Source organism: Mauremys reevesii, linkage group 9, assembly GCF_016161935.1.
Source record: "Mauremys reevesii isolate NIE-2019 linkage group 9, ASM1616193v1, whole genome shotgun sequence".
Lineage (NCBI taxonomy): Eukaryota > Metazoa > Chordata > Testudines > Geoemydidae > Mauremys > Mauremys reevesii.
The window spans coordinates 7,030,643-7,051,941 of record NC_052631.1 but is presented as its reverse complement, the minus strand read 5'-3'; the positions used below and the strand labels follow the sequence as shown (position 1 = coordinate 7,051,941).

The 21,299-nt window shown below is 44.3% G+C and overlaps 2 protein-coding genes across 6 annotated transcripts in view; one reads left to right on the top strand and one right to left on the bottom strand.

The window, feature by feature from the left end:
• LOC120371913 (cytochrome P450 2J5-like) overlaps positions 1 to 21,299 on the bottom strand; it is a 52,805-nt gene that overhangs the window by 4,526 nt on the left and 26,980 nt on the right. For 2 of the 5 annotated variants that reach the window (XM_039488374.1, XM_039488373.1), the window contains exons 1-8: positions 19,706 to 20,018; positions 18,194 to 18,356; positions 17,238 to 17,387; positions 14,983 to 15,143; positions 6,048 to 6,224; positions 4,526 to 4,667; positions 3,548 to 3,735; positions 896 to 1,037 (exon numbers count right to left, since the gene is read on the bottom strand). In XM_039488374.1, the coding sequence (XP_039344308.1) occupies positions 896 to 1,037; positions 3,548 to 3,735; positions 4,526 to 4,667; positions 6,048 to 6,224; positions 14,983 to 15,143; positions 17,238 to 17,387; positions 18,194 to 18,356; positions 19,706 to 19,948 (1,366 nt within the window). In that variant the 5' untranslated portion in view covers positions 19,949 to 20,018. Of the gene's footprint in view, positions 1 to 895; positions 1,038 to 3,547; positions 3,736 to 4,525; positions 4,668 to 6,047; positions 6,225 to 14,982; positions 15,144 to 17,237; positions 17,388 to 18,193; positions 18,357 to 18,828; positions 18,873 to 19,705; positions 20,019 to 21,166; positions 21,274 to 21,299 lie in introns of those variants that run through there. The other 3 variants (XM_039488375.1, XM_039488376.1, XM_039488377.1) reach the window with 3 other exon arrangements.
• Positions 1 to 21,299, top strand: part of LOC120371914 (cytochrome P450 2J2-like) — a 33,792-nt gene that overhangs the window by 1,551 nt on the left and 10,942 nt on the right. The window contains exon 2 of the mRNA XM_039488378.1: positions 826 to 907. Within this exon, the coding sequence (XP_039344312.1) occupies positions 881 to 907 (27 nt within the window). The 5' untranslated portion in view covers positions 826 to 880. The remainder of the gene's footprint in view (positions 1 to 825; positions 908 to 21,299) is intronic.

The window sequence follows — 21,299 nt, the reverse complement described above, 5'->3', positions numbered from 1 at the left end:
TACTGCTTTTGTTTCCAACATGATTGCCAGATCAATCTGACGTGCATACTTGCAGGGCTAATTCCTTGTCCGTTTCTTTGTCTAATCAAAGGTTAGATACTTGTTTCTCAAGCCGTGTAGTGTGTAATATTGCTGTTGAAGAGTCTGATTCTAACTGAAGACTTATGTTCCACTGAAGATAGTAGATACTAGTTTTCTCTAGCTACTAGAGAGGAAAGATTGTCCAGCGACTGTGGTATTTCCGTAGGCCTTGGAAAACCCAGGTTCAATTTCCTTCCCCACAACAGACTTGCTGCATGCCATGTAGTGTCTCTGTCACTCAGTTTGTTATCCCCATTTTACAGATGGCAGCACTTCCCTACCTCACAGGGGTTGTGTGAGGATAAATGCATTAAAGATTGTGAGGTGTTGAGTTGCTATGGAAATGAGTCTACCCCAAATAGACAGGTTTCTCCCTTGTTTGTACAGACGCTCCCCTACTTAAGCAAGCGTTCCGTTCCAGAATGCCTTGTGTGACTCTAATTTTCTGTAAGTTGGAAGTGTATATCCGACCATTACGTGCCCCAAAAAACCAAAAACCAAAACCTATTTCTAGCTTACAGAACCTTTTCCGTAAGTGCAGATTTGCGTATGTCGGGTTTGCGTATCCTGGGGGGGCGTCTGTATGTATCGTCAATGTGATTATGTGTAGGTGTGAAATGCTAGACATGCATAACTTTTTTGTGTCTATTACATTAGAACCCCTGACCTAAATCCCTGCTGTTTATTAGTAAGATAATTTTGCCTGAGTCATTCATCATCCTTTTTTTTTTTTTTTAACTTTAGGAACCTATCATTTCCTTAGCTCTCACAGTGAGAGATACAGACCAGACAGATTTAGATGCCAATGACATACCTGCTGAGAAAGGTAAGAATGCTTCATTGTTTACAAAGTTGCCATCTGAATCAAGAAAGTGACTCGGGTTAAACTTCCAAGGAGTCTCCCAGTGTTCAGAATCGTATACAGCAGAGTGTAAGTTTGGCAATACAATTGTTCCCTGAAAAAAAGCAAAACTTAATTGTCTTCTATTTATGAATTAGTCTTGTTAGCTAAGCAGAGAAAACAGGAGCAGGTTCTCAGCATGTGTAAACTAGTGTGGCTTCATTGACATCAACAGGGCTATGCCCTTTTACAGCAGCTGTGTGGCTCAGAGACTGTCTTAGCCTCATTTCTCAGTTTATCAGCTTGGTTCACCAGGTCACATCTGATAGTACTGTACTCAAATGTTCTCTTGCAAATTGACAAGATCTTTTGTGACCTCCCCTCTTCCTGCCCTCTCTTTCCTTTTATCACACTCTCCTTTTCCTCTGTTACTGACACAGAGGTTTCTCATCTGCCCTCCTTTAATCCGTCTAGCTGCCCCAGCAGCCCGATCCCACCCTACCTCCATATCTCCCTTCACCCCATTCACCCTCTTCCTTGCTCTCTCTTAACCACTCACTCCTCTTGATAAATGCATGCTTTTCTCTTCCCTATCATGAAAAAAATCTAACCTTGACCCCACTTACCTCTCCTATTACAGTCTCCCTGTCCCTCTCCCCTCCACCTCCACCTCCACCTCCACCCTTATAGACTATGCCAGGGGTCCCCAACATGGTGCCCGCGGGCACCATGGCATCTACGTACACCCGTGTCCCGGCCGGTGGTGGAACATCCGCCGAAATGCCACCGAATATCTGCGGCATTTCGGCAGCGACGCCTCTCGATGACGCCGCTTGCTGCTGACAAGCGACGTCATCGAGAGGCATCGCCGCTGAAATGCCGCAGAAATTCGGCGGCATTTTGGCGGATGCCCCACCGCTGCCATGGTCTTTCATCTGGTGCCCGCCGGACAAAAACGTTGGGGACCACTGGACTATGCCTTCTGTAACCACTGCTTTGAGTTTCTCTCCATCCAGTTCTACATCTGAGGCAGCTTTTCTGACATTTCTTCATGGATGTCCAGCTGGAATCTTCAATTCAACATGGTCAAAACTGAGTTTTGGCCTTCTCCTTTCTCCATTTACTCCATTACTGTGGATAACACCACCACCCTCCCAGTCACTGCAAGACCATAATTTGGATGTTATCATCAACTTGGCCTTCTCTCCAAACCCACAAATCTAGGCTGCGGCCGAGTCTTGCTGCTGCCACCAATATAATATTTCCAGAGATTTGGCCTTGTCTGTGTCCAGACTGTCATCTAATCTCATCATTTTATGCCATGAGCCCTATAATCTCTTCCTCTCTGGCCTCGATGCCAGCTACATTGTCCCTCTCAAGTGTATTCAAAATTCTGCTACTCGGATTGTCACTCTAACCACGTCAACCGTCTCTTTCCATTTCTTTGCTGGGTCCGTCTACCCTACCACCTCAGACACAGCTCCTTGTCTTTGCATTTCTGGCCCTTCACCAGTTAGGGTGGGGCTGTCTGTAAGATCTACTGGCATATTGAACTGTTGGCTCCTGCCTCCGCTTTGCCAGTGATGGCAGCCCTAATAGTCATCTCCCTCCAACGCCTCTATGCTTTTTCCCACGATCCTCTCATATGTGTGGGGGGAAATGCTCAATCAGATTCATAAAGGACATCACCCTTCAAACCTACTCCATGCCGTGATGCCTACAGGCCCAGACTACTTCTGCAAATCTATGTTCGTTTTTCTACTCCCAGCCTGTGTCATGTATAGACTGAAAATGTTCTGGGGCAGGGGCTGTCGTTTTTGCTATTTTTCTGACGTTCTTACCACAGTGGGGCCCCATACTTGATTAGCATTGCTAGGCATGAGTGTAACGTGAATACTTAGGCCTGGTCTGTGCCACACAATTAGGTGGATGTAAGGCACTTTACATTGACCTAATGCTGTCAGTGTACACACCGCAGCTTTGTCTCACTGATGTAATGCCCTACTACACTGACATAACTGCTCCTCCACGAGAGGCATCGGGCTTATGTTGGTGTAGTTAGGACGACACAGTGGCTGTGTAGCCACAGAGGCTGTTGGCTGTCTTGTTCATTTTACAGCTCCATGCTGGAGTGGTGAAATTGACAAGAAAGCTGGACAGCTAGAGCCCGGCTGCCCCCTGCTCCTAGCTGGGCTGTTGCCCGGAGGCTTCCTGCTTAGGGAGCCCAGAAGCCCAGGCAGCTGCTCCCAGCTGTGAGCGGGGAGGCAAGAAGCCTGGGTGGCTGGCCTCCACAACCAGCTGGGAGCGGGGAGCCTGGGGTCGGGGGCAGCTGGGCTCCCAGTGAGGAGCTGCAGGGAGCCGAATGTCCTGGCTCTCAGCCCCCCTATACTGCCCCTGTTCAGTCAGTGGACGTGCTTCTAGTGAGGACGCACGCCACCAACAGAAGGAGCGTAATGTGGACATCAGCCATCGCAGTAATTATGGCTGTAAATCTGTAGTGTAGACTGTACAAGTGGTTGTAAGTTGACTGAACATAGGTTGACGTTCGTCTGTAGAGTAGACGTGCCCTTACTAATGATGATGCAAAAGAAGTAGAGGTTAGTAACATGGAGAATACCACTGTACCTTTTCAATGGGAAACCCCAGCACTGTTGTATCCTTCACGCACTGTCGAGGGGCCCCGACAGCAGTAATGTTGCTGTAGCGCAAGATTTCATGAATCACAGCATTTGTGTAAGGCAGTTTCTTCCGGTCCTCATAGTGGATTAGTTGGGAAGGTTCCAGGACAGTCTCTAGTTCCTTCTGGACTTTCTCTGCAAAGAAATACTTGCTTTTATTTATAACAGATGAATATTTTTTGTCCCTTTTTCTGATTTTCTTTTCAATATGCCCATCTCTTTACAAAGCTGTGTTAACTTGCTATGTGTCCCTTGACTGGACATATACAATCCAGGGTTTTATAAAATATGTTGCCATGAGATACTTTGGAGTGTGGTTTGATCCTTGCATTGGTTTGAAGTTGATCTTTAGAGAGAGGGAGCGTGTCCCCAGAGCTCAAGGTAATTTCTCAAATGGAATTTCTCTTTCAAATTAATCTTTACAGAAGTGCCTGCGTATTCCCATCTAGATGAAATGAGGCACATTGACATCTTCCTATTATATTCACCATATCTTTTGACAGGAAAGTTATAAATACATGTCAGATTAGGTAAATTTTTAGGTTCTATTCACTGTTTCTACTTTGGCAATGAGAAAGTATTAGTAAGAGAAAATATGCTTGTTTTACCTGTGAAATTGCTGCTTTAGCCTGCTGTCTCCCCTTGCTATTGTCTTAGTATGAAGGGGGAGACCATAGCCTATATAAGCACCTGCTGGTGTTGCATTTCAGGCAGCTGGTGGGGGGACAGCACATTCCTATTTCCTTTCATGATATTTCATAGATTAAATTCTCCTTTCTGAGCTGTTAGATATTAACAGCTGACCACTGATGTTTATTGCTGGCAGGTCACTTTATTTTACAGCACACTGTTAATCTGAGCTAATATTTGTTTAGTAACAGTGTGCAGACTTTCATGTGTGTCCCTTTGATGCGCATTCACCCACCTTGGATATCTGGGTATTGCAGCATATAGAGGAGTGCCCAGCACAGGGTGATAGTTGTGGTTTCTGTCCCTCCCAGCAAAAGATCAACCACAGTCTGAACCATGTTATCTTCATTAAAGGTGGACGTGGGGTCATCTTTGGTCTGAAGGTGACAGTCACAAGATTTGAAAGCAGAAGGTTCTACAGCAGTACTGTTGACTATCATAGAATCATCATAGATTATTAGGGTTGGAAGGGACCTCAAGAGATCATCTAGTCCAGTGGTCCCCAACGTGGTGCCCATGGGCACCATGACGCCCGCCGGGGCATTTATGTGCACCCGCCTAGTGCCCAGCAGGGGAGACAAGCCGCTGCCCTGTGCCTGACGGGGACAGAGAACTCCGGGGCTGCAGGCTGTGGGCGCCGGTGTTCTCTGTCCTCACAGCTTCTCTCCGGCTTCTCTCTTCTCTCTGGATTCATATATTATGTTATATTAAATATGATGTTTTTCGTATTATTTAATGTACAAATACAAAATAAGCCTTGAAAAATTGTTGGCGCCCGCCACACTCTTCTGAAAACATGCATGTGCTACTGGCCACAAAAAGGTTGGGGACCACTGATCTAGTCCAACCCCCTGCTCAAAGCAGGACCAATCCCCAAATCCCTAAATGGCCCCCTCAAGGATTGAACTCACAACCCTGGGTTTAGCAGACCAATGCTCAAACCACTGAACTGTCCCTCCATATGTAGTAATTAACATATTTTTCCCAGGTTGGCTGGCCCTTCTAAAGAGAGGTAGGTCTTAGCTCATCTGTGACACAGCTAATTTGCCTCCCCTGGTGGAGAGACTGAATCAAGCCATGTCTCAGGCAGGTGTGTGACTAAATCAAACCTCTGTGGGGGTAGAAAAACAGAGGCATGTGGGTGGCCAAATGGATGGGGGCTACAGAGTGAAGCTTCAGGGAGAGTAGTTCTCTCCTGTAGTGGTTCCTGGGGAAGGGATTTGGGGCTAGGTAGAAAGACCCATCTGGAAGTTCTTGTTTTCCTTTAGGGGAGAGACCAAGAAGGGGGCCAGGCCTTGTGTCTTCTCCAGTGGCTTAGAGAACAGAGGAAGAGACAATACCACAGCGAAAAGGGGCTCTGCCCAGCTTAAGGCTGAGTGGAAACACTTTTGTGTTTGTTTTGGAACTTTTTGTTGTTAAAATCAGCCCAAAGAAGTGCTGTTATTGGACTTGTGAAAGCCTCTTTTGAGTTTGAGGAACCAAGAGTGGAAACTGAGGCTGGGTACTGCAGCACCACCCCCAGCCAAAAGGGGACACATGGGAGGCAGCCGACCCTGTTGCAATGTTGCTTGATGAAAACTTCTTATGAAATGTCCAGCAAATGGGGGAAAAAACAAAAACATTTCTGAAGTCCCAAATTACCGGAAGATTTGAAATAGTAATCTATAAAATTATTTAGCAATGCTTCAACTAAGTCTCTTTGCAGTGGACAGTGAGGCTAAGGAGAAGCTAGTGTTATACAGAGTACAGGCGCTTACTTTTGCTATCTGAGCCAGGTAGAAGTCAATGAGATCCTGTGGATCATCTTCTTTCCATCTCGCCTCATGACCTCGGCCCTCGTTCTTAACTAAATTGTGCATGAAATCATTGTACGCAAACACTGTCTGGTGAGGTCCTGGGATATAATGCATAAGCCATGGGAAAGCATCATACATCTATGGGTAAAACATAGGGGAGATGATGTGAGTTCTTTGATATAAGCAAGTGAACCTGAGGGAGTTTAAAGTGTCATGAAAACTTAAATAAAAGCGTGAAGAGACTGGAGGGTTTACATTTGTAGTAGGAATATGAAACCTTTAACCTCTGCTTTAAGTGGTCACTTCTGATCTGGACTAAACTGATGTTTTGTTCTGTATACATTTTTATACTGTGCTTATTCATGGTAGTATCTGAGTGCTCTCCAGTGTTCATTAAATGACGTGTCTGCACACCTATCATGTAGTTTGTTCTCTCATTCTCTCCCCAGAGGGAGAAGCATGTGCATTGGAGTGTCTTATTTCAGAAGAGTGTTTCTTTTATATATGTAAATATACCTGTTGCTCTCTGTTTAGGTAAGAGAAGGCCAGGTTGAAGAAATGCACCTTGCATTAGGTGTGGAAAGTAGTTAGGTCTGTCATGGTCCTTAGTGCCTGGTGGAATTCAATCCACAGTCTCAGGTTGTGACGAAGTGGGACTGTTCTTAATGTTTTCTCTGAATACTGTGTGGGTGCCTCACTTTCCCGTATGCAGTTCTTAAGTCTGTAGGCGGTGGGATAAGGGGGTTTAATTGTTGCAGAGCAAAGGGCCAGTGCACATAAATGGCCGACACTCTGTCTCCTGGCAACTAATGGCCCGGGCCCTTCCCCCCTGCAAGGTGATAGCTAAAGGTGTTGGAGAACAAAGGAATCAGGTGACCTCCTGGCCCGGGAAAGGGACAAAGCCCAGAGGAGGAGGGGCTGGAGGGTGAGGCACTTTGGGGCTGGCTGGGGATGTGGAGTGAGGGGCAGACTTGGTTGTCTGACTCACTGCCCCCCAAAATGGACCCGACTGAGGGGTCCTGTTCTCTGTACCTACAAGCTCCGTTTTAGACCATGTTCCTGTCATCTAATAAACCTCTGTGTTACTGGCTGGCTAAGAGTCACGTTGGGGTGCAGGACCCTCTGGCTTCCCCAGGACCCCGCCTGGGCGGACTCGCTGTGGGAAGCGCACGGAGGGGCAGAGGATGCTGAATGCTCCAAGGAGAGACCAAGGAAGGTGAAGCCGTGTGAGCTTCATGCCCTGGAGCCAGTCTGCTCACAGAGAGGAGACTTCACCAGAGTCCTGCCTGGCTTTGTGGGGGGAGCAGTTCCAGAGCATCGCCCGGGGACTCCGTGACACAGATCACCCCCAGATGGTGAGCGTCCCCTTGTGCCAGAGGGGCACATTTGCAGGTCTTTGTCCTGGAGCTTTGGACTGATTTTTAAGTTACGTCTACACTGCAATAAAACACCCTTGGCTTGTCACTATCAGCTAATTCAGGCTCGCGGGGCTCAGACTGCGGGGCTGTAAAATTGCAGTGCAGATATTGGGGCTCAAGCTGGAGCCTGGGCTCTGGGTCCCTCCCCCATTGCAGGGTCTTAGAGCCTGGGCTTCAGACCAAACACCTATACTGCAATATTACAGCCCTGCAGTCTGAGCCCCACAGGCCTGACTCAGCTGACGGGCCAGCTTTGGCTGCTTTACTGCAGTGTAGACAGACCCATAGAGACCCTGAGCGTGTTGACCAGAAGCTGCAGAGAGGAGACATCTGCTCAGTGACTTGTGTAATGAGCTGGTGGTAGTACTCCTAGCTAGTCTAGTTACTAGGGAGAAGGTGCAGTGCCTATACTATAAAATCATGCTGACAATTGTTACCCTGTTTAACCTCCTCACTAAAGAGACTGAGGACTGAGTGGGTATCGAGGCTGAAGTAGATGTGTTCCCTCCAAAACAGAGATGAGTTGCACTGTTAGGAAGTCATTTGTGGGAAGCTTTCTTCTACATTGCTTATGCAGTGTTTTGTCTGTGGATAGAGGATTTTGGTCTCTAGGGCTGTAAACAGAGCAACTTCTGCAGAGTTCACTTACATTTATGTTTTAACTTCTGAAGCACCCCTACTTGAAGGCTTCAGGGTACCCCAAAATACTATCAACGAATACTAGAATGCCAGAAAGGCAACATAGCCCAATAAACAGATAAACTTCAGAGATGTTTAAAATAGGTCTGTCAAACGATTAAATAAATTAATCGCGCGATTAATCACACTGTTAAACTGTAATAGAATACCTTTTATTTAAATATTTTGGATGTTTTCTACATTTTCAAATGTATTGATTTCAATTATAACACAGAATACAGAGTGTACAGTACTCACTTTATATTTATTTTTGATGTACAAGTATTTGCACTGTAAAAAAACAAAAGAAATAGTATTTTTCAATTTGCCTAATACAAGTACCATAGTGCAATCTCTTTATCATGAAAGGTGAACTTGCAAAGGTAGAATTATGTACAAAAAACCCGCATTTAAAATTTTACATTGTTTTATTTTTGGAGCCTGCAAGTCCACTGAGTCCTATTTCTTGTTCAGCCAATCACTCAGACAAACAAGTTTGTTTTCATTTGCAGGAGATATAATGCTGCCCGCTTCTTGTTTACAATGTCACCTGAAAGTGAGAATAGACATTCACATGGCACTGTTGTAGCCGGTATCACAAGATATTTACGTGCCAGATGCTCTAACGATTCATGTCTCATCATGCTTCAACCACCATTCCAGGGGACATGCGTCCATGCTGATGACGGGGTTCTGCTCGATAACAATCCAAGGCAATGCAGACTGACACATGTTCATTTTTATTATCTGAGCCTTGGTCTACACTACGAGTTTAGGCCGAATTTAGCAGCGTTAGATCAATTTAACCCTGCACCCGTCCACACGACGAAGCCATTTTTGTCAACTTAAAGGGCTCTTAAAATTGATTTCTGTACTCCTCCCTGACGAGGGGATTAGTGCTGAAATCGTCGTTGCCAGGTCGAATTTGGGGTAGTGTGGACTCAATTCGATGGTATTGGCCTCTGGGAGCTATCCCACAGTGCTCCATTGTGACCGCTCTGGACAGCGCTCTCAACTCAGATGCACTGGCCAGGTAGACCGGAAAAGCCCCACGAACTTTTGAATTTCATTTCCTGTTTGGCCAGTGTAGCACGCTGATCAGCACAGGTGACCATGCAGAGCTCATCAGCAGAGGTGACCATGGAGTCCCAGAATTGCAAAAGAGCTCCAGCATGGACCGAATGGGAGGTACTGGATCTGATTGCTGTATGGAGAGATGAATCCGTGCTATCTGAACTCCGTTCCAAAAGACAAAATGCCAAAATATTTGAAAGAAATCTCCAAGGGCATGAAGGACAGAGGCTATAACAGGAATCCGCAGCAGTGCCGCATGAAACTTAAGGAGCTCAGGCAAGCCTACCAAAGAGGCAAATGGCCGTTCCGGGTCAGAGCCCCAGACATGCCGCTTCTATGATGAGCTGCATGCAATTCTAGGGGGTGCCCCACCCCTGTTTGTGGACTCCTGCAAGGTGGGAGTCTCACGCAACAGAGATGAGGATTTTGGGGATGAGGAGGAAGATGAAGAGTAGGAGGGTAGCGCACAGCAGGCAAGCAGAGAAACCATTCTCCCCAACAGCCAGGAACTGTTTATCACCCGGGAGACAATATCCTCCCAACCCTTGCAAGGTGGGCTCCTGGACCTTGAAGGCGAAGAAGACACCACTGGTGAGTGTACCTTTGTAAATATAATACATGGTTTAAAAGCAAGCGTGTTTTAATGATTAATTTACCCTGAAGACTTGGGATGCATTTGTGGCAATGCAGTCAAGCAACATCCGTTCTTTATCTCTCTATGTTATCCTCAGGAGAGTGATATCATTCATGGTCACTTGGTTGAAATAGGGGAATTTTATTAAGGGGACATTCAGAGGCGGCCATTCCTGCTGGGCTGTGTGCCTGTGGCTGAATAGAAATCATCCCCGCTGTTAGCCACGTAGAGTGGGGAGGGGTGAAGCGATCATCCCAGAGAATTGGGTATGGGGGGGGTTTAATTGGGTTTGTTTTGCACGTTAACCCAAAAACCGCAGCCCCTCCTTTTAAATGGCCAACCCAACGGGTGCTTTGTATGGGAAATGAGGGCGCTGCTGTTTGAAACCATTTCCACATGTTATGAAGGTTAGAGAAGCCAAAAGACTGTGGCTTACCATGGCTGCCTGCAAGCCAAATTCTGTTGCCCGGCCCTGCGTGTGTGATCTCTCTCACCAAACCAGCAGGCCCTCAATAGAAGAGGCAAAATGCGACCTCGTACCGAAGGCACACGTGCTATGTAATGTTAACAGCTTGGTTCACCGTGAAAGAGTCTACCCATTGTTCTCTAAAAAAATGTCTTTTTAAATACTACTCTCCCTTTTTTTTCCCCTCCCACAGCTGCAAATGTTTCAATGCTCCCCCTATCATCTCTGTCCCAGAGGCTAGCACAGATAAGAAGGCAAAAAAACCGCACCTGTGATGAAATATTCTCTGAGCTCATGCAGTCCTCCCGCACTGAAAGAGCTCAGCAAAATGCATGGAGGCAGACAATGTCAGAGTCCAGGAAAGCACAAAATGAACACGAGGACAGGAGGGATGCGTGAGAGGACAGGTGGCAGGAGCAAGAGGAGAGGTGGTGGAAGCAAGATGATAGGTGGCGGCAGTGTGATCAGAGGAGGCAGGATGCAATGCTGCGGTTACTGGAGGATCAAACTGATATGCTCCAGCGTATGGTTGAGCTGCAGGAAATGCAGCAGGAGCACAGACTGCTGCTGCAGCCCCTGTGTAACCAACCACCCTCCTCCCCAAGTTCCATAGCCTCCTCACCCAGATGCCCAAGAACGTGGGGGGGGGGCTCCGGGTACCCAACCACTCCACCCCAGAGGACTATCCAAGCAACGGAAGGCTGGCATTCAATAAGTTTTGAAGTGTGGCCTTGTCCTTCTCTCCTCCCCTCCTACCCAACCCCACTCAGTGCTTCTCTTCTCCCCCACCCTCCTTGGGCAACCTTGGCAGTTATCCCTCTCTTTGTGTGACGAATTAAATAAAGAATGCATTAATTTGAAACAACAATGACTTTATTGCCTCTGCAAGCGGTGATTGAAGGTGGGAGGTCTTGGTTGACTTACAGGGAAGTAGAGTGAACCAAGGCGGCGGGTTTTCATCAAGGAGAAACAAACAGAACTTTCACACCGTAATTTCGGCAGTCATGAAACTGGTTTTCAAAGCTTCTCTGATGTGCAGCACGCCCTGTTGTGCTCTTCTAACCGCCCTGGTGTCTGGCTGCATGTAATCAGCGGCCAGGCGAATTGCCTCAACCTCCCACCCTGCAGATATTGTGGAGAACACAGCAAGCAGCAATAACAATAGGAATATTGGTTTCACTGAGGTCTAAGCAAGTCAGTAAACTGCACCAGTGCGCTTTTAAACGTCCAAATGCACATTCTACTGCCACTCTGCACTTGCTCAGACTATAGTTGAACAGTTCCTGACTACTGTCCAGGGTGCCTGTGTATGGCTTCATGAGCCATGGCATTAAGAGGTAGGCTGGGTCCCCAAGGATAACTACAGGCATTTCAACATCCCCAACGGTTATTTTCTGGTCTGGAAAGTAAGTCCCTTGCTGCAGCTGTTCAGACAGACCAGAGTTCCTGAAGATACAAGCGTCATGTACCTTTCCCAGCCATCCCACATTGATGTTGGTGAAACGTCCCTTGTGATCCACCAGTGCTTGGCACCATGGAAAAGTAGCCCTTTCGGTTTATGTACTGGCTGCCAAGGTGGTCCGGTCCCAAGATAGGGATATGTATTCCATCTATTGCCCCATCATAATTAGGGAATCCCACTGCAGCAAAGCCATCCACTATGACCTGCACATTTCCCAGAGTCACTACCCTTGATAGCAGCAGCTCAGTGATTGCGTTGGCTACTTGGATCACAGCAGCCCCCACTGTAGATTTGCCCACTCCAAATTGATTCCTGACTGACATTGCAAGCTTCCAGAAGGCTATCACCACTCGCTTGTTAACTGTGAGGACTGCTCTCATCTTGGTATTCTTGCACTTCAGGGCAGCGGAAAGCAAATCACAAAATTCCACGGAAGTGGCCTTATGCATACGAAAGTTTCGTGGCCACTGGGAATCAACCCAGACCCACAACACTAAGTGGTCCCACCAGTCTGTGCTTGTTTCCTGGGCCCAGAATCGGCGGTCCATGGCATGAGCCTGCCCCATTGCCACTAGGATGTCCAAATTGCCATGGCCCGTTCTTTGAAAGAAGTCTGTGTCCATGTCCTCATCACTCTCGTCACCGTGCTGCCATCGCCTCCTCACCTGCTTTTGCAGGTTCTGGTTCTGCAAATACTGCAGGATAATGCGTGAGGTGTTTACAATGCTCATAACTGCAGCGGTGATCTGAGTGGGCTCCATGCTTGCCGTGGTAAGGCGTCTGCAGGAGAGCAGAGTGGCAGCAGAAGCGGTGGTTGGAAGACAAGTTTTACAGACCTACTGCACCATCTGCTGCCAGGACATAACAGCGGCAGTGTCCATTAGCTGAGCTGAGTGGGCTGCATGCTTGCTGTGGTATGGCAAGACAAGAGCAGGAGAGCAGAGTTGCAGCGGAAGCGGCAGATGACGACGGTCATATAGAGGGCCTGCAAGACCACCACGAGAGCAGAGTGGTAGCGGAAGTGGTGGTTAGAAGACCAGGTTTGCCGACCTATTGCACTGTCTGTAGTCAGAACAGGAGAGCAGAGTGGCAGCAGAAGCGGTCGTTCGATGACGACGGTAAGCAGTCCTGCTGCACCGTCTGCTGAAAGCAGTATGGCGCCCACACGGAAAAAAGGCACGAAACAATTGTCTGCCATTGATTTCATGGAGGGATGGGCAACTGATGATATGTACCCAAAACCACCCGCGACAATGTTTTTGCCCCATCTGGCATTGGGAGCTCAATCCAGAATTCCAATGGGTGTCGGAGACTGCGAGAACTGTGGGATAGCTACCCACAGTGCAACGCTCCGAAAGTCGATGCTAGCCTCAGTACTGTGGATGCACTCTGACTTAATGCGCTTAGTGGGGACACACACAATTGACTGCATAAAATTGCTTCCTAAAAAATCGACTTCTATAAATTCGACCTGATTTTGTAGTGTAGACATACCCTGAGTCAGATGCCACCAGCAGAAGGTTGATTTTCTTTTTTGGTGGTTCGGGTTCTGTAGTTTCCACATCAGAATGTTGCTCTTTTAAGACTTTTGAAAGCATGCTCCACACCTCGTGCCTCTCGGATTTTGGAAGGCACTTCAGATTCTTAAACCTTGGGTCGAGTGCTGAAATCTCACATTGGTACCTTCTTTGCGTTTTCTGAAATCTGCAGTGAAAGTGTTCTTAAAATGAGCAGCGTGTGCTGGGTCATCATTCGAGACTGCTATATGACCAAATATATGGCAGAATGCGGGTAAATACCATTCCCCCCAATTTGCTCACTCACAAATTTAATTAACACATTATTTTTTTTAATGAGCGTCATCAGCATGGAAGCATGTCCTCTGGAATGGGGGCCAAAGCATGAAGGGGAATATGAATGTTTAGCATATCTGGCATGTAAATACCTTGCAATGTCAGCTACAAAAGTGCCATGTGAACACCTGTTCTCACTTTCTGGTGACATTGTAAATAAGAAGAGGGCAGCATTATCTCCTGTAAATGTAAACAAACTTGTTTGTCTTAGCGATTGGCTGAACAAGAAGTAGGACTGAGTGGACTTGTAGACTGAAGTTTTATGTTGTTTTGTTTTTGAGTGCAGTTATGTAACAAAAAAAATCTACATTTGTAAACTACACTTTTATGATAAAGAGATTGCACTACAGTACTTGTATGAGGTGAATTGAAAAATACTATTTATCATTTTTACAGTGCAAATATTGTAATAAAAATATATACACCTTGATTTCAATTACAACCCAGAATACAATATATATGAAAATGTAGAAAAAACATCCAAAATATTTAATAAATTTCAATTGGTATTCTATTGTTTAATAGTGTGATTAAAACTGCGATTAATCATGATTAATTTTTTTGAGTTAATCTCGTGAGTTAACTGCAATTAATCAACAGCCCTAGTTAAAAAATATTCTTTGGTCATGATGAAATTCTATGGCTTGTGTCAAACAAGAGGTCAGACTAGATGATTTGATGGCTCCTTCTCGCCTTAAAAGGGGAGGAAAAAGCACCATCCATACAGAATATACATGCAGATTAGTTTAAACATAAATTCTGAGAGAGAGAGAGAGTGCAATGTAGAACATACATTTAGGATTTGTAGATCAGATCTTGAGTGAGACTGATCAGAAATCTGCTCAAAATGACAGGGCTTCAAAGTTTTGGATTTTATTAACGGTACTTTTATGTCTCGGTTTCCAAGAACAAAATCAGCATTCCAAGAGCGAGTGTTTGTTAGGTTTAGTGCTAGCATTTAGAAATCTGGTTCAAGACCCACACGTTTATGTAAACATTTCTTGGTTTTGAAACACATTAAATGATTTGGAAATCTGCCAAAAGAAGTAATGATTTGTACTAATAACTCAAGTCTTGGGCGACATGATTTACTGATGGTGTCCTATAAATAAGACATGAGATCTATGAAGTGTGTATTTATTGCTTCATAAGCAAAAATCCTGCATAATACTTTTTGAAATTATGTCCTGTGGTAGATGTCCATCTCTCTGTACTATGTAGATACAGTAACCAGCCATTAACCCCTGTGGTTTTCCTGGTGAAGCACAAATAAACTTTGCAGTGATAAGAACCGGAATACGGAAAGCTCACCCTGCCCCAGTTAGTGGCCTGGAAGAAGATCACAAAATAGATGGCTTTGATGAGCCGGTTGAAGGAATCATCTTCACTGGAGAAGCGATGGCCAAAAACCACAGCGCAAATCACATTTGCGACAGCATGGACAATGTGGGTATGGGGGTCGAAGGGTTTCCCTGCAAATACAGCAGGTGTTAGTTAGAACCACTGAATGGACTGTAGTGAGGAGTGTTAACAAGGACCATGAAGGAATCTGTACAATAGTACTAACAGTTGTACAACGTAAAGGACATTGAACTACTTTTAGATAAGTGAGACGTTTTACAAATGAGTGAATTCTATTTAATGTAAACTAAACAGAGGAACTAGAACCTGGAGAGGACTTCCTTTTTCTAAAAGAACTGAAGGTATTTGTGAAGAGATTCTTGACATTTATTTTTGTTAGTCCTTCTCCTTAACTATGGAATGATGAATATAATACGTTAATCTCCTTAACTATGGAACTACTGAATATAATATGTTTAGAGGAAACAAACCTTGCATCTATGTTTCCCCATTTGGTCTGTGGCCTGTTTTGTGTGGAATTACTGCATTTTTGCTCCCCTCTGTACCGTGCATTGAAATAAGAGCATATGTGCTCAAGTCTCTAGGCAGGAGTTTTAATTTTTCCTTTCTACTGCCAAAGTTTTAGTTTCTTCCAAACTTTGAAATGACCCATCACTTCAGGAGCTCAGGTGCAGTTTAAAACTTACTTTTTTTCAGAGAGTATAAAGACAAGCATGGTTCAGCTCAAGGCTTTCCTCTGGATCAAAAGTACATTTGTAAAATGAAAAAGATTGTTACATCGTTCCTCTTTTAGGGCCTGATCCAGCTCCCATTAAAGGAGATGGAAAAACCTATTACAGGTTTCAGAGTAGTAGCCGTGTTAGTCTGTATCAGCAAAAAGAACGAGGAGTACTTGTGGCACCTTAGAGACTAACACATTTATTTGAGCATAAGCTTTCGTGGGCTAAAACCCACTTCATTGGATGCATGGAGTGGAAGATATAGTGGGAGTTGGACTGGGGCCTTAGCGGAATATTTCCAAGTATTCACATTTCCAAAGCTATCATTAAAAGGTAAGGTATATTATTCATTTCATATACACCTGGCTTCAATCTAAATTGATATTACATTCTACAAAACTGCATTGCAATAATGTTGTTCAGGTGGCAAAGAGAAGTGCTCAAAAGTTAGCAAATGCTAGATTAAAGATTGCCTGGGCAGTGTTAATTTCGCTGTCTTGTGCATCCAGACTGAATAAAGGTCCTGTGTGTGTGTGTATGAATGATCAGGTAATTAAAGGCTCTCATAATGAATTTTCACGAGAGGGAAAAATTCAGGTTCCAACAGCAATCTTAATTCTGGCATTTCCTATCTTTCAAGTGCTTGACTTTGCAACTTAAATGACTATGATTTAATGTGGTTTTCTGTGTGTAATTCCCAGGGGGCGTTTCTAAAGGAAAAAGGGAAAACGCAAGCTATATTTTGTGCACTAATAACAGTCCCACCCGCTCCTCCCATACATCATCAAGGTTTGTACCCTGAACCTGCAGCATTGCAGCAGAGACTGCTGCCTCTGGAGCAACAGGACTATATAGGCATTCCCTGTACAGCATGGGGTGCTGCTTCTTTGGTGGTGTAGACCTGACTTTTTAGAATATTTATGTTCAGTTATTATTCCCTTGGCATTCTGCCACAATGTTACTGAACAACACAAGTGAGGAAAGGGAGATAGTGATTTTCAGCGGTTTATATTTCATCCAGGCCTGCATGAAGTTTCGTGGGAAAAGGGAAAGGCATGTCTCTAGCCTGAGGGCCCACTCCCGGCCAAATTTCAAAGGTCTGCAAGCAATGGAATTGTAAAGCCTCCCACAAAAAGTCACAAGAATTTTGTGTAATGGAAAGTGTTAGGTAACTTTAAAGATAGGGATTGTTCCAGCTCCCCATGTTATCAATAGGACAGTGATACGAATGAGAAATAAAAATTGGTTTCAGTGTATTTAATTTAAAAAAATGTTAAATGTCAATCTGTACACTCAAACCTGAGCATTCCTCCTAAAGTGCTTCATTCACTTAGGCAATTAAGAAACCCATAACAGTCCCCACCAGCATGAGGCACCATCTTTATATCATTCAAGAACAGAAGTGCTCTTAGGCTGCGGGAGTGATAACAAGTCGGTCTTGTATATAGAGAACAGCTTTAAATTTCAATCTTTCAAAGAATTTACCTTTCTGACTTGCAAAGACCTCCACCAGGTGTCTGGTCTCCTCCTGTATTCGGTGCTCCAGGCTTTTCTTACCCAGTCCCAGGCTCTTTAGAAATGTCATGCCTAAGCGTCTCTGCTGATTCCAGGTGTGACCGCTTGTCAGGAAAATACCTGAGGACAATTGAAACACCATTATGCTCTTGCTAGGATAGGAAGGACACCCTTTTATATAAATCTGAGTCATAGAATATCAGGGTGGGAAGGGACCTCAGGAGATCATCTAGTCCAACCCCCTGCTCAAAGCAGGACCAAGCCCCAGACAGATTTTTACCCCAGTTCCCTAAATGGGGCCCCTCAAGGATTGAACTCACAACCCTGGGTTTAGGAGGCCAGTGCTCAAACCACTGAGCTATCCCTCTTCAGAAGGCAAGTTTAAATTAAGATGCATTTTTCTAGTAAGAGGAAACAATGACATACTTTACAGATTTTGAGCTGTGATCTGTTACTTGGGTTTCTATTACCATTAGTATAACTATATATCTTTAATATAGTCACCTCCCTGGAAACTCCATGGTGGCAGCTTTTGGAGAGGATAGAATAACTCATCTATTGGTGTGTCAGATGTGCTTAATTCTATAGGCAAACATTTGAATACATGTCAGTTGTGGGGGGGTTTTGTATGTGGAGACAGTCTCTTTAAAATTAAGCCAAATTAAGGCCAAGTTGGTAGGCAAATTTTTCTCCGAATCCTATGGAAAGAAAAGAAGCAGAGCCAGTGATGTGTTATGTGAGTAAATATTACAGGATTTGCCTTTTTTGGTCTGTTTTTCTCTTTCTTAATATTGCAGTTCTGAATATAGCCTTGCTATCCAACTGTATAAGTACCACATGGCAAGATAGTATCTGGGAAGAATTCTCTGCCTTAGAATGCCACCTTTATACTTCAATATTATTCCTTGCAAAAGAGTCTCTCTTACCTTTTTCTCCCATCAGATCCCTATAGAAGGGGGTGAGAGGCCGTCCAGAAATCTCTTGTGAATGGGAGATAAGGCCATCTTTTATTGCTTTGTATCCATTCAGTACAATCACAGGTGTCTGTCCCATCCACACTGTGTAAATGTTGCCATAGATGTTGGTTAACTGGAGAGTTAATAACCATAAGTCAGAAAAATTGACAGCAACCAGCAGATCTGTTAAAAGGCTTCTTTCAGATGTTTTCTATAACTTGGACTAAACCCATTTGCCTCTGACTGAATTGGATTAGAGTTTACAACAGAATTTAGCCTCCTGTTGTAACACACTTTGGGTATGGAATGCCAGTCCTACTCCATTTTATGCAACATAGATATTAAGCATTAGAACATCATTCGACAAGAGGGAAAACGCTGCAAAAGGAGAACCAAAGAGCTTCTATTAAAATATTACATCAGCTCAAAGTTAAAGTGAATAAACAGACACCTGTTATTTTTTCTTTTGGTTTTTTGTATTTGTTTTTTTCCTTTTTGTTTTCATTTATTGCGAATTATTGTGTGTGTTTGCTTCTCTCAATGTCAATGTAGGCAGAGAACTATTTTTGCACTTTGTTTCTTTTCTTCCCTGTGATTTTTCTTACCTTCCTTCTCATTGCCTTTTCTCAGGTCAGACTTGTATTTTCTCCTGAAACAGGGTTGAAGTGAATTTCTTACTATTGTAATTATTGAAACTGTTTCTCAAGAGAATGGCACTTCAGCAAAACAGGAATACAGTTTTTCCTGCTCCATCTTAAAACCAATTGGCTGGGTTATTGCAAAATTTTGTTTTAGGGTGTACAGTTGGCCATGATATGGAGATCAAAGTTCTCACAGCCTGGAGACATTTCACTGATATCAGTACCAATATATCATAGTCCGTCCTGCCATGGATGCCTTATAGAATGAGATACCCACAATATATATAGCAGAGAGTGAGTCCAAACCGTCAGTAGAATATAATGAGTTGCCTTTTAGAAGAAGGCTGAATCTTCTGTATCTATTACCTAGTGCCACTCGCAGTCAGGAAGAAATACCAGAGAAGCGATGACCTATTCTGTCTCTGGCAAAACAGGATATCTAAATTGTCTCAGAACCACTTTGGAAACAATAAGGCTTGATACAAAATCCAGTGAAGGCAATGGAAAGACTCCCATTGATATCAGTGGGTTTTGGATCAGGCTCTCACTGCTTCACACTGGGCTTGTGATGATAAAGTCTGTACATTATAAATATACATATTTGGACATTAGAGAGAGAACAGCAAAAGGAAAGAAGAAAAATAGCAATTGAAAGTGATTATTCTTTTTTCCCAGCAATGCAGTTCCCCATGTCTCTTGTGCTTGGGTAATGATTAAGTCAGGCTGAGGAATACCCTATAATTGATTAGGTAACTCCTGTGCAATACCAATTTTAAATCCATTTGAATCATTCCAAGCCTCTCTACTTCAGTCAAGTCCAGAATTCTGCTAAAATAAATACCTTAAGAAGATCTTCTCGCTGAAGTTTAAAGTCCAGCAGCCATAAGTTGCCAATAATGGGCAGGGGAGTTGGTCCAGGAGGAAGCCGTCTACGTGTCCATTGCAACTTCAGAAACTGCACAATCAGGAGAAACGCAATCAGAGCGACTGAAACCTCAGTTATCCCCAACATCTCACCATGCTGTGTTATCAATTTCCTTTCTGCCTGGGCACTATCTCTCTGAAAACTGTGTTGGAGCTGCATAGACTGAGCTCACTTTCTGTTAGGTTCTAGTTCTTTGCCCTTTCTAGTCATCTCTCACTCTCTCTATTGTTTCGTCTTAGTTTGGCAAGTGTAGAGTGTATCAAAGGCAATTGTAGTAAACTTTGAAATATGTGATCCATTTCAGTTAGCCAAACCACGCCTACCCTGTTCTGTGATCTCCCAGTGTGTGACCTATCTCTCTTTCCAGTGAGAAACTCTCCTATTTAGGATGGATACCAGGGCTACATGCTATTGGCTCTAAAATTGTGATCCATCGGCGTCTGGACTCTCATAGTGTTCCCAGCAGCTAAAATGCATTAAAAACAGCTAAGCATATGTTACTTTGATCATACAAAGTGATTGTTATAATTGCAAATGGGAGGGAAGGCATCCACAAGATACTGTATATGGTTAATTAATACCTTATTTAGCAAAGCAAACAAACCAAAACAAGCTAATATAACTGAATATATAAGGAAAATAGTTTGAAGACAAAATATATATGATATGATATTAAACTGTGACTAGTAAGAGTATAAAATGATTCTCTTCACTGGAGCATTTTGGTGCTGGGTGCATAAAGACACAGAGGCTTGGACTCCTGGATGGACGCTCCACCCAGTCTGTCTGTTTGGGATTTGGAAGGTTTGAATTTGAAGGATTGTTGGCTGCTGTGGGGAGAGGGAGCAGGATCCTAGAGGGGGGTCGGAGAGCTAGACTGCGGTCATGAGGGGAAGCAGGGCTGGGTCCGTATAAGAACAGGCTGTCCCTGTTGGAGTAGAAAGTAGGAAGATTTCTGAACACTTTTTAGGTTTATGTTGTGTTTGATTGACAAAACACTAGATGTTTGTTTCAACCCAGCAGAGGCTGGAGGTGTAGTCAGTCGGTAGGTATTTAAGAGATCTGCAGGGTCCTTGAAATAAAGTTAGGAGAAGTAGACAGGATCACTCTATTCACAGGCAAGCATCCTGAGATAACGGGGGTAAAAAGGCTGTACTGGCAACCCAGAGACACTGGTGTTGAATAAGGTGCGTGTCCAGGAAGGGTCAGGTCATGGCATCTGGCTAGGATGATCAAATTTGCTAACAGACTTGGCATGGACCACTTTGGGCCACTCCCAGACATGCAGCGCTTCCTAGAATTATGTATTTGTTTGTGGTGTGTACATTTCTTTAGAAGTGGACCTTAAATACAGCCTTTTCACTCAATTTTTGTTACCTTTGCTATAAAATGGCTGCCTTTCTTTCCCTGTTGATCGCCTGCTGAAGATCAAATCTTCCAACTTGTGTAGCTTCTGGATAAACTCTCTTTTTTTATTTATTGTTTTTGGCACCTTTGAAAATAAATGATA